The 18,232-nt window shown below is 42.2% G+C and overlaps 1 protein-coding gene across 1 annotated transcript in view; it reads right to left on the bottom strand.

Moving 5' to 3' along the window:
• Positions 1 to 4,813: 4,813 nt before the first annotated feature.
• LOC132832192 (rab effector MyRIP-like) overlaps positions 4,814 to 18,232 on the bottom strand; it is a 378,098-nt gene continuing 364,679 nt past the window's right edge. Inside the window, exons 16-17 of the mRNA XM_060849963.1 lie at positions 11,622 to 11,743; positions 4,814 to 5,088 (exon numbers count right to left, since the gene is read on the bottom strand). Of these exons, the coding sequence (XP_060705946.1) occupies positions 11,655 to 11,743 (89 nt within the window). The 3' untranslated portion in view covers positions 4,814 to 5,088; positions 11,622 to 11,654. The remainder of the gene's footprint in view (positions 5,089 to 11,621; positions 11,744 to 18,232) is intronic.

The following is an 18,232-nucleotide window of genomic DNA, read 5'->3' as shown; positions in this document are numbered from 1 at the left end:
CCTGCCTGACTTAATATGACACTCAAGGAACACTCCTGTTCCTCCTCATCCCACATTTTAACCATTAGAAATAGAAAAGAGTATGCCATTTGGCCACTTGAGCCTATTCCACTATGCAATACGATCATGGCTAATTCAACATTTCCCACTTCTTGCCTGTTCCCCATAGTTAATGTTCTTGTTGAAGAAGAGGGCAGTCATTACCATTAAAAGCAAGTTAAGGTGCATCATATTGTGAAGCTTGATCATTTCCTGCACTTGAATGGGTTCAGGTTGGACTTTTTTTAAAGAGTTATGAGTGTGAGAGAGGGAGAAAAGACAGGGGACTGGTGTAACCCAGCTGAGTACCTCTTAAGAAAAAAAAAGGATATGATGGGCCAAATGGCCTCCATTTGTGCTGCAAACAACCTAATATTCTACACATAGCAGCCTTGAATACACTGTACACTGTTCAGGTCCAGCAATACCCTGAGTTTCAGGGTCATGCTCTGGTCGCTGAGATACAATCAAAATATTGCAGATTGTACAGAGACGCTTCATAAGACTGGATTCCCAATCTTCTAACAGATAAAGAGGAACAAAAAATTTGGCATTCATTCTAGGGGGTACTGTTGGGGGGACCGAGGCAAGGTGGAATATTTGCGAGTTGCTGCGTGTGGAAAATAATTTTAAACTTCGACAGTAGAAGAAGGCACCACATCCCTAGACTAGCACAAGGCAAGTTTAAAGCTGAAAGCAGAAAGCACACAGTACGATCAATAAATGCACTCTCAGATAGAGAACTGGAAAGTAAAATCAATAGAATTATTTTGAATGCTGCAACAAACAAACTATTTCTGCTAATACCTAATGTTTCCCCTTATCCATCATGGGTTTAGCAACAAGTGTGTCTAGTCTGTAAAATTTACTTTCCTATATTTCAATTTCTTTATTCATATTCACGAAGCTCCACAACAATGGACAGCGGCCAGACGCCCGTTAGACAGATATAGACATTTCTGAGTACATAACGCAAGTTGGTTTGTATGCAAGTCGGAACACAATGCAGGACAACATAAAGCAACCATTCATAAGTACAGAAAACGTTCCTATGTCAGATTTCTAAAATTACACTGAAAACAGCAAATGCTGGCGATCCCAGGGGGTCAGACAGCATCCATGGAGAGAGAGAGAGAGCAAGCTAACGTTTCAAGTCTGGATGACTCTTTACCAGAGCTGAAATTACAACCCGTATGGGATGGCATTACAAATACGAGCATTCGCAAGTCAGGCATTTGTAAAAAGAAGACTTCCTGTATATATCATAAGAGACAAAAGACAGCAGATGCTGGAAATCTGAAACAAACACAGAGAATGCTGGAGAAACTCAGCAGGTCTGGCAGCAACAGTGGAGAGAGAAACAGAGTTAATATTCCAAGTACCATATGACTCTGCTTCAGAACTGAAGAAGTAGTTTAAACTCCTGAAGGATCATACCAGGCTTGAAAGGTTAACCCTATTTCTCACTCCACAGATGTTGCCAGACTTGCTGAGTTTCTCCAGTAATTTCTGTTTTCTGTATCACTGAACTAATTCTGGTGCATAACAGATACTGTAAGATTTGGTGGCCTGGGGAATGTGAGGACTGCAGATGATGGAGATCAGAGTCAAGAGTGTGGTGCTGGAAAAGCACAGCAGGTCAGGCAGCATCTGAGGAGCAGGGGGAATCAGTGTTTCGGGTATAAGCCGCCTGGAGGCAGAACAGGGATTGCATGGACTTTCCATTGACTAATGCAAGCTGTGACAGTCCACACAATGGTCTCAGTATCAACCCAACTACGCGTGGGAGATAGCGGAGGATGAACAGTGGGAGGGTGTAGCTGAGGAGTTGAATACAGAGAAAATCACACCCCGTGGTGTGGTGTGGTGTGGTTGGCCACTACTTTCCTCACAGTGATCAATATCAGCATTCGGAGAGGTCTGAACTTTGTCGGACCTGGCCTCTGCATTCCTGATCAGTCTGAAAATTGGCATAAAAGCAAAATAATTGAGGTCAGGCTTGGGTCCTGGAAATCAGCTCTATTGCTGCCATAGCGGTGGACCTGAACAATGAATATAATGGCTGCTGTTATTTTAATGTAGTTAAGGTTCCATATTAGTTTATGTTTTGTTTGTCTTATCTGGATGGCTACAAAGCCAGAATGGCCTTGAAATAGCCCAAAGTGCACAATATGTGACTGTTTAGGTGGCTACAGGAAGGTATGATTTAATAATTGTTTTTCTGGGGACTCTTGAGTAATGGCCCTTGAATCTGCTCCATCATTTTTTTTATACACTTGTGGGATGTGGGCGTCACTGGCCAGGCCCAGCATTTATTCCCGTCCCTAGTTGCCCTTGAGAGGTGGTGGTGAACTGTCTTCTTAAACCGCTGCTGTGGGTTGACCCACAATGCCATTAAGGAGGCAACTCCAGGATTTTGACTCAGCGACAGTGAAGGAACTGCGATATGTTTCCAAGTCAGGATGGTAAATGGCTTGGAGGTGAACTTGCAGGTGGTGGTGTTCCCATGTATCTGCTGCCCTTGAACTTTTAGATGGAAATGGTCATGTGTTTGGAAGTTGCTAAGGGTCTTGGGTATATTTTTGTAATGTGACTTGTAGACAGTACACACTGCTGCTACTGACCATTGATGGTGGAGGGAGTGGATGCTTATGGATCTGGTGCCAATTAAGTGGGCCACTTTGTCCTGGACGGTGTCAAGCTTCTTGAGTCTTATTGAAGCCGTACACATCCAGGCAAGTAGGGAGTATTCCAACACATTTTTAAGCTCAGTATTCCATCACACTCCTGTCTTGTGCCTTATAGATGGTGGACAGGCTTTGGTGAGTCAGGAATTGAGTTACACACTGCAGTAACCCTAGCCTCTGACTTGCTGTTGTAGCTATCATATTATTTGTATTATGGATATGACGAATCCAATTGAGATTCTGGTCAATGGTAACCCTCAAGATGTTGACAATGGGGGGATGGTAACACCATTGATTGACAAAAGTGGTGATCAGATTCTCTTATTGGAGATGGTCATTGCCTGGCATTTGTGTGGCACAAATGTTAACAGCCTTTTGTCAGCCCAAACCTGGAATTGCCCAGATCCTGCTACATTTGAACATCGACTGTTTCTGAGGAATCACAAATGGTGCTGAGCATTGTGCAATTATCAGCAAATATCCCAATTCTGATCTTATGATAGAAGGTCATTGATGATGCAGTTGAAGATGGTCAGGTCTAGGACACTACCCTGCAGATGACTGACTTCCAACAAACAGGACCATCTTCCTATGTGCCAAGTATGATTCTGACCAGCAGAGAGTTTGCCCCGATACCCACTGATTCCAGTTATGCCAGGGCCCCCTGATGCCACACTCCGTCAAATGCAGCCTTGATGTCAATTCAGCTCTTCTGTCCATGTTTGAACCAAGTCTGTAATGAGGTCAGGAGCTGAGTGACCCTGGTGGAACCCAAACTGGGCGTCATCGAGCAGGTTATTGCTGAGCAGGTGCTGCTTGATAGCCCTGTTGATGACACCTTTACTGATGATCGAGATTAGACTGATGGGGTGGTAATTGGCTGGGTTGGATTTATCCTGCTCTTTGAGGACATACCTGGGCAATTTTCCACATTGTCGGGTAGATATCAGTGTTGTAGTAATTCAACTTGATCATGGTTGATTTTCTCCCTCAACACCTGCATGATCCCTATATCTCTTGATTACCGTTAATATCTAGAAATCTATCGATCTTTGTTCTGAACCTAATCAACGACAGAGCCTCCACAGCCCTATGGAATTGTGAATTTTCAATTGAGTGTCAAGTTCCTCACCTCAGCTTTAAATTGCCTGCCTCACATCCTGTTAGCGTGTCCCCGATCGAGCTATCTACCTATTTATTCAGATTTGTGCAGTTTTCAAAATTGGTCACCCCTTAACTGCTGAAGCACCTTTAAAACAATCTCTTCTGCATTAAGGGTGATATATAAATGTGAATTGTTCTTGTTGTAAATGGAGGTGTTTTCTGGGAAGATATCATGATTTGAGGGATTTACTCAAATTGTAAGTTCACCGAAGCACTGTCCTGGTTCACTATCTGTATTGTACAGGAGATATCCTCCTTCAACATAGAACACCCAATGTTTGTCCATTCATAAATAAATGCTATTGAATGAAGACTGTTGAGTTGTAATGCCTGTGTTTTATTTGGGATTTGAACCATTGCCGCTCAGTGCCTGTCCTCTCAAGCCAATCATTCTTTTTGGATAAAGTTCTGACATTGTGATTTTGCTTTTCATTTTCACACTTCAGTGTCTTTGCTCTGAGAGCCGAGAGAAGTGCTCGATTCTCCAATAACTTTTCACAAAGTACTTGCTTTTAAAAAGCAACAAAAATACATCGATTGGCAATATTCGTTCCACAAATTCCAGTTGAAAGTTCTTTGAACTCAATGTAAAAGTAAATTCAGTTTACAATATGAGATCAAAATTGTATGAAAATAAATGTGCACATTAAAATAACATTTAAAAAAGATTCAATAATGTCATTGCTCTAGGGATTAATCCCCAATGAAGTGACAGTAACCACCAACATGTCAGAGGTACTGTACACCTCCATGTTGTTTTTGGCAACAACTTTTTCAGTTGATTAAGATAATACACTTGGCAAATCACTTACGAATAACCTTGCTTCCAATTACATCAATTGTGTGCTACCAGTTAAAGACAATCACGGACATGACAATCACGAGTTTTGTACAGCAAACACATCAAAGTGCTTTTCGAATGGCATGGGCCAATGGTACAGAGAAATCAGTCACCATTCCCAAAAGGTCTCTGAAATTAAGGCAAAACGAATTCTTTTTACCACAGTAAAGGTACAATCCTGAAGTGTCACAGGGTGAACTCAGGGAGGTATCCGGTGAGAGTCCGCTCCATATGGGATTGAGAGTGGTGGCAGGATTAGAGTTTCCATGGCTGTTGTATCAAGGCACTCTAGTGGACAGCCATAGGCAGTGAGTTGTCTTCAGAGTGGGTGTCCAGTTCTCAGTACGGTTAAGACTTCTGTAGCAGAGGAGAGAACAGGAAAAAAAAACTCATTGGCCAGTCAAAGTGTAGGACATGAAAACAAAAATGCTGGAAATTTGAAATAAAATCTGAAAATGCTGGATATGCTAAATAGGTTTGGTTAAATCTGTAGAGAGAAAGAGAGAGAGAGGGTGGGAGGGAGGGAGGGAGCAGGAGGAGAAAGAGAGAGGGAGCAGAGCGAGAGGGGGAAGGAGACTGAGAGAGATATAGAGATTGTGACAGAGGGAGAGAAAGAGAGTGAGGGTGAGATGGGAGAGAGATAGAGTGAGAGATACACATAGAGAGAGAGTGAGAGAGAAAGAGAGAGGGAGGGAGAGAGAGAGGAAGGGACACAGAGAGGGAGGGAGAGAGAGGGAGGGAGAGAGAGGGGGAGGGGGAAGAGAGTGAGGAGGAAGAGAGGGAGGGGGGAGAAAGTGAGGAGGAGAGAGTGAGGGAGAGAGATGGAGGGCTATAGAGATATACAGAGAGGGGGAGAGGGAGGGGGTAGATAGAGGGAGAGATGGAAAGAGAGATAGAGAGACAGAGACATAGTGAACATTTCTGGTTGATGATTGTTCCTCAGAACAGAAGGACAGCATGCCTGAGGGTTCTGATGGAATATTTATTGGCCGCTTCCTCTCTTCACAGACCTTGTCAGATCTTTTTAGGACTTGCAGCAATTTCAGTTATAGCTCAATCTTTCACAGTTCCCTTAGGCTGACCTTTCCTCGGGTTATGTAGAAGGTCAGACAGCGCAGTGGATTTCCAGCATGAACAAGTGACAAAATGTACTAAAGCTTATTTAAAATAAATTAACATTTATGAAGAACATCAAGGATATGGGGTTAGTGTGTGAAAGTGGTGTTTTTTTCAAAATTGTGAGTGGACTGGCTAGTGAAGAGAGGGATAAACCTCTCCAAAAGAATAAAGGACATAGATTTAAAGAGATTTGCTAAAGAACAAGGGTGATGTGAGGAAAAACATTTTCATTCAGCGTGTAGTTAGGGTCTGGAATGCACTGCCTGGAAATGTGATGGATACTGGCTCAAATGAGGCATTTAAGATGGTGCTGGTTAAATATTTTGATAAGAGAAACATGCAAGGTTATGGGAAAAAGGCAGGAGACTGACCCGAGGGAATGATGCTCATTTAACGGGCCACTACAGGCACAATGGGCCAAATGGCCTCCTGCTGTGCTGTAACACTTTGTAATTAAGTTACTAATGTGTCAGTGCATTAATAATACAGAGACTCAAGAGAATGTTCTGGTAATAAGGGCTTGAATCCCACCATGGCAGGTGTTGAAATCTAAATTAAAAACTAGTTAAATGGAGACCACAAAATCATTGTCGTAAAACCCTATTTTGTTACTAACATCCTTGAGGGGAGAAAATCTGCTGTCCCTACCCAGTCTGGTCTACAGGTGACTCCAGCCCCGTTGTAGTGTGGTTGGCTGTTATCTGCCCTTGTGAAATGGCCTAGCAATCCACTCAGATGAGCGGCAATTAGGGTTCAGTGTTAGTGCTTCAATTACTCACATTATTTATCCGACTCAGAAGTCATTTATTCAAATTTACCAATGATGTAATATTAGGTAATGTCGATCACAGCATAAAATTACAAAGGGATATTTATAGACTAAGTGAACAGTCAAAACCGTGACAGGTGCAGTTCAATGTAGGAAAGTGAGAGTTTTGGAACAACAAAGGATAGGTCAGAGGACATCTTAGATGGTATGAAGTCAAATTCAGTGGATGTCCAAAGAGACTTCAGGGCTTCGGTGCATAGATCTTTAAAATGACTCAAATAAGGTGTAGAAAAAAAGTTTAAAAAGCTAATGGAATGTTGTCCTTTATATCTAGTGGACTGGTGTATAAGGACGTAGAAGTTATGCTGAGGTTATGCAAACCCCTGCTTAGACCCCACTTATAATACCATGGGCAGATCTGGGCACCAAACCTTAGGAAGGCAGATTGACCTTAGAGGGAGTACAACGTAGGTTTACAAGAATGATACCTGGTCTTCAGGGATTAAGTTATATGAGGAGATTATGCAAATTAGGTCTGTCTTCTCCAGAATTTAGAAGGTTGAGCGATGATCTGATCAAAATATAGAAGGGCCCATGCCCGAAACGTCGACTCTCCTCCTCCTTGGATGCTGCCTGACCTGCTGCGCTTTTCCAGCAACACATTTTCAGCTCCATTCTTGAATAGGGGCCAGGTTGAACTAGGCAACATGGTGGATCAGTGGTTAGCACTGCTACCTCATAGCGCCAGGGACCTGGGTTTGATTCCAGCCTTGGGCGACTGTCTGTGTGGCGCTTCCACATTCTCCCTGTGTCTGCGTGGGTTTCCTCTGGGTGTTCTGGTTTCCTCCCACAATCCAAAGCTGTGCAGGTTAGGGTGGATTGGCCATGCTAAATTACCCGTTGTGTTCAGGAATGTGTAGGTTAAGTGCATCATTGAGGATTAAATGTAGATTAATAGGTTCAGGGAATGGGTCTGGGTGGGTTACTCTTCGGTCGGGGCGGGGGGGGGGGGAAGGGGAGAGGTTGGTGTGGACTTCTTGAGCCGAAAAGTGTGTTCCACACTGTAGGGATTCTGTCAATGAGAGATGTGAGGAAGCACTTCCACACACAAAGGGTGGGAGATCTTTGGAACTCTCTTCCACAAACTATAGTTGACGCTGGATCGGATGCAAGGTTTGTGAAGGTTTGTAGCTCAGGTTGAGGTTTAGGGTGTAGGTTTGCTCACTGAGCTGGAGGTTTGATATCCAGACATTTCATTACCTGGCCCACGAATTCCTAAAAAATCATCAAAAACACCAAAATAAAGGAAGATGAAACAATGATCTCATTCGACTTAACAGGACTGTTCACCTCCATCAACACTGACCTGGCAAAGGAAACACTTACCATACTTTTAGAACAAACCATCACACACACCCCAACCACCATCAATCACATTATCAACAGAAACATCATGAAGCTAGTGGACCTGTGCCTCACCATCCACTTCGCCTTCAACAACATAGTCTACAAACAAATCAACGACACACCCATGGGATCGCCACTATCAGGATTCATAGCAGAAGTGGTAATGCAATGACAAACAGCTCTACCGACCATCAAACCAAAAATCTGGGTCCGCTACTAGATGACACCTGTGTCATCACAAAACGAAACAAGAGAGATGAGACATTTAACATCAACAACATCCTCACAGGCATAAAGTTCACCAAGGAGGAAGAAACCGAGAACAAACTCACATTCCTGGACGTCACAGTTGAAAGAACGGACAACGGAGAACTACAAACCTGTGTATATAGAAAACCGACAAACACTGACCAAATACTTAACTACACCAGCAACCATCCCAACGTACACAAACGAAGCTGTATCAGAACACTATTCCAACGAGCCACCTCACACTGCGGCACAGACGAACTTCGGAAAACAGAGGAGAACCACCTATACAACGTATTCAAGAAGAACGGATACTCAAAAAATACAGTGTGCAGATTCCTCAAGAACAAACCATGACAAGCAGACCAAACACAGCCAGAAACCCTAACCACCTTACCATACATCAAAGAAGTTTCAGAAATGACAGCCAGACTACTGAGACCCCTCAGAATTCTAGTAGCACTCAAACCCACCAACACTCTCAAACAAAAACTAACAAACTTAAAAGACCCAGTACAACCCATGGACAAAACCAACATCGTCTACAGAATTCCATGCAAGGACTGCCACAAACACTACGTAGGACAAACAGGAAGAAAGTTAGCACCAGGATACACAAACACCAGCTAGCCACAAAAAGACACAACCCTCTCTCCCTCGTAGCCCTACACATGGAGGAAAAAAACCTACCATTTCGACTGGGACAACACATCTATCCTGGGACAGGCTAAGCAAAGACATGCCAGAGAATTCCTACAGGCCTAGCATTCCAACCACAACGCCATAAACAAGCACATAGATCTAGATACCATCTATCAACCCCTCAGAAAACGAAAAGAAAATGACATCTCCACAAACCTCAAGAACCCCATCGAGGACAAACACCACTGACGATGTTACCTGGCCAGGTAATGAAACATCTAGATATCAAACCTACAGTTCAGCGAGCAAACCTATACCCTAAGCTGGATCAGATGTTAATTTTTAAATCTGAGATTGGCTAAATTCAGTTGAGCAAAGGGAATATGGGCCAAGGGCAGGGACATGTAGTTAGGCCACAGATCAGCCATCATTGAATGGCAGAACAGGCTGGAGGCCTACTCCTGTTGCTATGCTCCAGTGGATGGGCAATACATGTCCATGGTGCTCAGGTCTCAGGAAAGATAAAATCTGCCAAAGAAAATAGTCACAGCAGCATCATTTGAAGTTTTTAAGGTGCATCTTTTGATAACTTCTGGTGAGAAGATTTGTTTTATCTCGACCACCTTACCCGTGGATCTTGTCTGATTCAGCTGGCATGAAGCACGTTCGTAACGTTGGCAGAATGTGGATGATAGATGAGAGGCCAACACAAGCAAAGCAGAAAGCATGGAAGCACTATCGAAGGCTTTGTGAATTTTAAAGCTGAGATGGACGGAAAGCTTTAAAACTCCTTGGGGCAGTGAAGACACATTTCTGGAGACTGATTTTGGATCAGAGGAATCATAACCATCTTTTATGGGCATGGAGTCTGCAGCTCTGAAGGACCTTGACCTGCCACAGAGGGACTGCCTCCAGTTGGGAGGGAGGGGAATATTAGCCAGGTCACACTGAGAGGCATGTTAATCATATCATTTAGCTGCCCTGGTCCATGTTGCAGACAGTAGATCCTGATCCCTTCCATCCTCAGGGAATGCTGTTCACAGCAGCGGGAATGTGTAAGGAGGCATTTACATCCGGTTCCTCCCTGTTTTCCCGCTGCCATGTCCTGTCTCTGAGGAGCTGAGAAAAAGCAGGCTAATGTGTCCGTGATCAAAGTCCAGTCCCAGACGCCTGAAACAGTCTCTGATTTTGTTTAGTTAAGGAATGCAGAAAATCAGGAGAATATATCAGTTAGTAGCAGGCGGTGGAGTCACAGTCTAGGGATGTGGAGTAGACCATTTAGGACTGAGATGAGGAGAAATGTTTTCACCCAGAGAGTGGGGAGCCTGTGGAATTCTCTGCTACAGAAAGCAGTTGAGGCCAAAATATGATTGCAAGGAGGAGTTAGAATTAGGGCTGAGGGATATGGGGAGAAAGTGGGAACCGGGAACTGAATTAGATAATCAGCCATGGTTGTAGATTGAACAAAGCAGGCTTGAAGGCCTGAAATGGCCTCCTCCTACCTTTTATGTTTCTGATATTGGACGTAAGCTGCTGTATTAGATTGGTAAACTGAGAACAACAGGCTTATTTGAGGATGAAATTCTTCAACATCGTGAAGATTACCAAGGATCAAAAACTGAATTGGACTCACCACATAAACACAGAAGCTGCAGGAGCAGTTCAGAGGCTAGGAATCCTGCAGTGACTAACTCACCTCCTCACTCCCCAAAGCTTGTCCACCATCTACAAGGTGCAAGTCAAGAGTATGATGGAATATTCACCACATACCTGATGGACGCAGTTCCAACAACATTCAAGAAGTTTGACACCAGTCAGGACAAAGTAGCCCATTTGATTGGCACCATAATCTCAAGCATCCACTCCCTCCTATACTCAGTAGTAGCAATGTATTACCTATAAGGTGCACTGCAGAAATTCACCAAAGATCCTCAGACAGCACCTTCCCAACCCGTGACCGCCACCATCTAGAAGGACCAGGGCAGCAGATACATGGGAACACCACCACATGCAAATTCCCCTCCAAGCCACTCACCATCCTGACCTGGAAATATATCACTGTTCATTCAGTGTCACTGGGGAAAATGTCAAAACTGCATTGTGGGTGTCCTTACATCAAATGGACTGGAGCAGTCCAAGAAGGCAGCTCATCACCAGCTTCTCTAGGGCAGCTAGGGATGGACAATAAATGCTCCTCAGCCACATCTCATGAACAAATTAAAAAAGGACAGGGTTTTAGATTTGGTAGAGGGAATTCAAAATCAGGAGAGGTCTGGACTGATTGGATAGGAAAGAGCTGTTTTCATTGGTGGAAGGATCGAGAACAAGGGACAAGGATGTAAGGCATTTAACAATGATGACACGAGAAGAAATGTTTTCATGTGTGAGGGGTTCCAAAAGGAATGCATTGCCCGAGAATGTGGGAGGACAAAAATTAAATTGAGCCATTCAAGAGGGAATTGGAATATTAGCTGAAAAGGAAAAATATACAGGGTTACGAGGAGAAGGTAACAAACTGGTACTAGGGGAAATGGTCACTTGGAGGGCTGGCACAAACATGATGGGCTGAATAAGCTCCTCTTGTCCTGTGGCAATTCTGTGACAAAGCCTGTTCAGCTTTAAATCCCCAACACAGTGCTGTCACCATGCAGCATTGTTTAATTTAAATGACAGAACACTGGAAAAAAATACAGAGAAAACTTACTGCAGAAGGATCAACAATGCTCGTGTCTTCCTTTCAATTGTGCCGTGATGCTGAATCTTGGAACAAGCTATTCCTGCTGTAGGTCCTGATGGACGTACCTGGAGTGCTGTCAACTGTCTCTCCTGTGACATTTAAACACAAAAGAAAATCATCAGCAGATGTTTAAACACTGATTCCTATCATTGCCGTCCCTCAGTCGCAGCTGTTTATCATCTATAAGGCGCACTGCAACAGCTCACCAACACCCCATAGTTAGCACCTTCCAAACCTATGACCTTTAGAATCTAGAAGAACCAGGGCAGCACATGCCTTGGAACAGCATCAACTGCAAGTCCCCTCACCCAGACTTGGAACTGTATCACTGTTCTTTTAGTATTGCTGGGCAACACTCTATCTAACAGTACTGTTGGTATCTTTGCAACACTGTAACTACTGAAGTTCAACAAGGTCGCTCCCAAAACCTGCGAAGGGGGAAATTAGGAATGTGGAAGAAATGTTAACCTAATCGGCAACACCAACAAATCACGGAGGTAGAAAGAATATCAAAATCACCTACTTTGAATGTGAGAAAGAGGAGATCAAGATTGAGAGGTAAATCTGTGATCCTGCACTCCCAGTGTGAATTGGTGCTCAAACGGGGCCTAACCTCAGTGTCAACCATAGCACAGCACTCTCACACTGAACCAAAAGGTTGTGTATTAAGTCCCACTCCTGGACTTGGGCATAAGAATTGAGGCTGATGCTGAGTGCAATGCTGAGGGAGGTGCTGTTTGATGGATGAGGATTTAACATGAGGCTCTGCTCTCTTAGGTAGACACCAAAGTATCGCATGGGACTATTTTGAAGCAGAGAGCTAGCCCAAGTTTTCTTGTTAATATTTATGCCTCAAACAAAATTTTAGGCAAAAAGATTACTTGGTCATTTTGGTTTTCTATCAGTCTAAAGGGTCAGAAAAGATTAATACTGAAGAGTGCAAAAAGAACCATTCATTACGATGGTGTCATACGGACATGTGGGCAGAAAAGCTTAGAATCTTGAAGGAGTGAGACTGAACATTTGATCGTCTGTGACAATGTCTGCTTATCAATGTAACCTGGAACCTGTCGCTAACATCCAATAAACTACAACAAACACACAACGCTGGAGAAACTTGGCAGGTCTGGCAGCATCTGTAGAGGGAGAAACAGATTTAATGTTTCAGATCCAATGTGACTCTTTTTCAGAACAATTCCTGGACTCGAAACATTAACTCTGTTTCTTTTTCCAGAGATTGGCCCGATGTGCTGAAATTCTCCGGCATTCTGCTTGCTTGTTTCAGATTTACAGCATCCACAGTATTTTTCTTTTATACATTAAACTATATTTGAATTACAAAAGACTTTTCTAATTTACCTGATTTACTTCCACCACACTACATCAACCAAGTCCTGTCATTTCCTATACTTAAAGAGAAAGGCAACAACTTCAACAGGAGCAGCACAGCATATACCGTAAGTACTCAAGTAGATGTCAATCTCAGTTGCTTCCCTATGTTTGGCCAAACAGTTTTGAATTTTCCATATATCTTGTGTAAAAGTTAACCTTAGTTCTTCACAGATAATAGATCAACATTTGAGAGTCCAGGTATTATCCTGTTCATAAACGTTAGTGAGGAAATGAGTTTTTTTGTGCTATTATAAGTTTTGAAGTACAATTCACACCAATTTGGTGTGAACGTTCAAGAAACATCAGGTCAGAGTCAGGTGACAACCTCCATTTGTGTGTAGCTCAATTCCCCTGTAGCACTCATGGAATACAGTCATGTGCCTAGTTGAGGTTTTGAAATTTCTTCATCATTTTGTGTAAAAATGCCCTCCAGAATAAAAAACCTAGAATATATACAGCAGCATTTAAACTGAAAGCTATGGAAGTTGCAGAGAAGACAACTAATCGTGTAACAGCAAGGGAATTTTGTGTTTCGGAGAAACTTGTGAGAGACTGGAGAAAGCTATCGAACCAACTTCAGACAATGTTAAAACAACAGTGTGCCAACTGAGGTAAAGCTAGCAAGTGGTCACAACTGGAGAAAAGTTTACTGAGTGGGGACTTGAAAATCGTCAAAATGGAAAATGCGTTAGTCATGAAGCCATCCAAATCCAGACACAAAACAAATCAGAGAAAGCTGGAATTTTGGATTTTGAGGCAAGTGTTGGATGGTGCACAAGGTTTCTGAGAAGGCATGGCTTAGTACTTTGGCTGAGAACTCAGACTGCACAAAAGCTGCCTTGCTGAACCAGGAGGTCAGACATTACAGTTTCACCAGTTTGTAATCCGAAATCGGCAGAAGGAAGGCTTCTGCTAAAGATATGGTACTTCGCATGAATTTCAGCAATTGATTAATATGTAAATCCCAGAATTTCTTTCAAGCCACTGCCCCGAGATAACTTCAGGTTTTATCAGAATGAAGGAAGATTCTTGGAGTACAGCATTAATCTGCATCTTGCCAATCCATTTCCCACCACTCTTTATTTCAACATCACCTACTCCTCCATCCATTCTTGTTAAGATTTTTTTGCCATAAATAACACAATTCCTTTACTCTGATAAAACATGAAATTATCTTGGAGCAGAGATTTACATATTAATCAATTGTAATCTACACCTCCATTCTAACTGAGTGAAGACCTAATAGCCATCTAGGTTTGTTCAATACATTTGCCTAGGTTGTATGATCCTTTGATCTTTCACTATAAATTCTGTGTCCAATGTATTCTCTCTCAGTAGCTGCCTGAGGAAGGAGCGGGAGCTCTGAAAGCTTGTGGTTTCAAATAAACCTGTTGGACTATTACCTGGAGTCGTGTGATGTTTGGCTTTGAGAACTGAACATGTATCTAAGCAGAGGCAAACCCTGTAACAATAGCCTGATCAAATCAAACAGCACATTCCCTTCAATGTTTGTAATAGGTAAAGCACAGACTGCCCACTCCCTCCAGCAAAGGTCTACTGTTAGATATGATTCACAATTGGTCAGCACTTACTGAACAATCCCGTGTATGCCAACAATTAATGTAAAATAATCAGTCAAGTGGTATGATGGTAATGGCACTACCTTAGGCATTCAGAACCCCATGTTAATGTTAGAATCATAGAATCCCTACAGTGTCAAAGTAGGCCAATTGGCCCATCGAGTCCATACTAACCCTCCAGAGACCATCCCACCCCGACCCACCTATCCCTATCACCCTGCATTTCCCATGATTAATCTACCCAGCCTGCACATCTTTGGATTGTGGGAGGAAAACAGAGAACCTGGAGAAAACCCACACAGACATGGAGAGAATGTACAAACTCCACACAGACAGTCGACTGGCATGTTAGGCAGCAGTGTGAACCACTGAGCCACTAAGCCACCCACCTGGGGCAATGGGTTCAAAACTCACAATGGCAGCTGGTCAAACCTGAATTCATTAAAAAATCTGGAATTAAAAAGTTAGCCTAAAGGTGAGAATTGTGGTTAAAAACCAATCTGGTTCATTAATGTTCTTCAGGGAAGGAAATCTGCCAATCTTACCTGGTCTGGACTCCAAGTGGCTCTAGACCCATGGCAATGTGGTTGACTCTTAACTACCTGTCTGGCAATTTGGGATAGGAACTAAACGCTGGCCTAAGCAGCAATTCCAACATTCCATGAACAAGTTTTTACAAATTTACATTTGTTAGAAGTGATATATATGCAGAGACCTGTTCTCTGTAAACAATAGGAATATGTTTAAATCTTGAGCCTTTTTATGAAATATCCAACAGTTTGGAGGGCCTATAGCTCCCTGATGCTTTCCCCATCACATTGCCAATGAAATAGCATTGTTTTCACCTGTCATAATCGTTGAAAATTTGGCATTCTTGCATTGTAGCCTGACGGCAAAGGATTAAAAGTTTCGGCAGCACGTCTCTCATCTTTTAATACAATCCAGTCTTGACAAGTTAGTTCAATTGGATAGATCAAACAGGACCTGGGGTCACGCCTACTGATTAGCTAAGGGCAGGACTCGGTATTGCCAGGCAGGAATTTTACAAAGACAAAGGAGAAAGTTTGTCTGTGTCTCTGGTTGGATTGGAAACCATCTTTCAGCAGAGGTCAGTATCCAGTAATTTGAATCAGACTCAATGTGACCTTTGAGACCAATTCTGACCACCAATAAATGGACGGGGAGGACATTTTATAAAGTTGATATTTAATTAATTAGAAGTAGTTTTAAAATCTGGTTCTTTTGCCAGGACTTGGCATCTAGTGTCACAACTGTGTTGGACAGGCTAGGTAAACTACTTAACATTTTTATGGTGGATGCTACTGTATCTTTGAATTGAAGCAACCTAATTTGAAGAACAATTACAGAAGTACGAATAACGAGAGTAGAAACCAGCATAAGAAAACAACACAGCGATGAGATAGTGATAGATTAACAGCTCTGACTTAATTTTGTATATTATCTGCTTCTACGCTGATTCACAATTGAATTCTCCAACATGAAACATATTTAGTCTGAGGATCTGAAAGGATCATGGAGGTTATACAGATGCAGGGACAATGACAAAATATTAAAGCTGACTAGAAAGTTGAGAATGAGGTAAGAAAAACAAAGAACTGTGGACAAGAACAGGACAAGAAAGTACAGAGTAAGGGACAACTAAGTACGCTATTGTACATTTATGTTTGGTTATGCAGGAAGGGGTCGATCTGGGGAAACGATTACTTTCAATGAGTAGAGACATCCAAAGAATGTTAGGAGTTAGTAAGATGGTTCCTGACTACAGTTAGGGTTCTCAGGTCTTGTGGTTCCAGCTTTGAGTCACCTGAAGACTGTTTGAATTACAAAATTATCATTTCATACAGTGGAGGGAGTTTGACAAAAGGTGCAATCCTTCTGGTAAAATGACAGGATTTCTATAGAGGTCATTAATCAAATGAAAAATTATCTTGAAATGGCTACTAATGAAAGGTGACCCAGTTTTAAGCAATGCTTCAAAGTCAGTGTGCAACACTGCAAAAAGCATCTTAATTAATTGTTAACAGTAAGAAGGCTCTCTTCAGACTTAGCAGAGTGTCTAATTAATCATTTCAAGTTCCATCTACAAAAGGTTAGAATCATTAGCTAACAAGTGGCAAAAAAAGTGCAGTGAGACAGGCGCCTGACTATTTGCCTTCAAAGTGATATCAGATAGTTTTAGAAAACTGCTGAACTTTCTGAGTTTATAAAGTTTGACATAGACAGCTAAGATCGGTTTCTGTAAGTTGCTCTTGCTGTTATAAATCAGAAGCTGTATCTGTTCTATATGATTCAGATCCACATTTAAGGCATCATGCTTAGATCTTTTTTTAGCCATCTTACGGTCTTTATCATGGTCTTCAAACTCTTCAAAATGGCTTGCGCACTAAAGCAACTAATTATTTTCCTATACAATTAAGTATGAAATGTAATAATTTACCAAATGTTAAAAATACAAAGTACGTACAGTGTACCATCCAGTTGCAAAATAAACTTCAAATCCCATTTCCTGTCTGGAGTTGGGATGACATATTTCTGCTCCATCAACATTTTCTACACTGTCATTTGATCCACTCAGGTGCTCTGATCTTTTATCCTTGCTTTTATTACTTTCACCAATTTCATGTCCCCTCAGCATCTTCTTGGACTTTTCTCCATACAATCCAGCTTGCTCACACACTCTGCACTCAAGTTTTTGTTTGAACCGAAAGTTGTCACAATCCCAGAGGACCATAGGCTGTTTTCTCGTTAGAGAGAGGAGGAACTGGTGATGAGGTTATCCTGAAGGTCAGTGACCTCAATCAGTACAGTAATTGAACCCACCAGTTTACATCACAAACAAACTGTCTGGCCAACTGAGCTAGAATTTTGTCAACTGCCTCAACTCAGTAACTTTTTACAGTCCTGTTTCTCAATCCACATGCTATAGCCTTCTAACTCTGAGACTGCTGGAGAAACTCAGTAGATCTGGCAACATCTGTGGAGAGAGAACAGAGTCAACATTTACAAGTCCTCTCTAACTCTTCTTCAGAACTTCTTGAATTTTATAAATTTGCTTTTTTTAAAAAGAGATGTACAGCACAGAAACAGATGTTTTGATCCAACTCATCCATGTTCTCCAGATATCCTGATTTAATCTAGTCCCATTTGCCAGCATTTGGCCCATATTCCTCTGAACCCTTCCTATTCACATACCTATCCAGATGCCTTTTAAACATTGTTTTTGTACCAGACACATTATGATACTGGTGTAGAGGAGGTGTGATTTGAACCCAAGCTTTGTGGTGCAGTGGTAGTGTCCCTATCTGTGGACCACAAGGACCCCCACACTAATTTTTATATACTAACTAGCTTCAATCTAGTGAGTCACATGGTGGACATCCAGCACTTTCAAGTAATTGCCAATCTTTAAGCCTGCGCTAGTACATATGAACACAGATTAGTGAGAAATTCAGGAGTGGGTTAATGATCATTTTACAAAGTTTGTCTGTGCATCATATAGGAGGGAGATCAATGAACAGGAAGGGAATAAATCAAAGTTTCTGATTGGAATATCAGGTCACAGAAATTCATTTCTGTATATTCAGT

Source organism: Hemiscyllium ocellatum, chromosome 34 (genome assembly GCF_020745735.1).
Source record: "Hemiscyllium ocellatum isolate sHemOce1 chromosome 34, sHemOce1.pat.X.cur, whole genome shotgun sequence".
Taxonomy (NCBI): domain Eukaryota; kingdom Metazoa; phylum Chordata; class Chondrichthyes; order Orectolobiformes; family Hemiscylliidae; genus Hemiscyllium; species Hemiscyllium ocellatum.
Note: the sequence above shows the minus strand (reverse complement) of the source record. Positions and strands in the feature narration are given on the sequence as shown.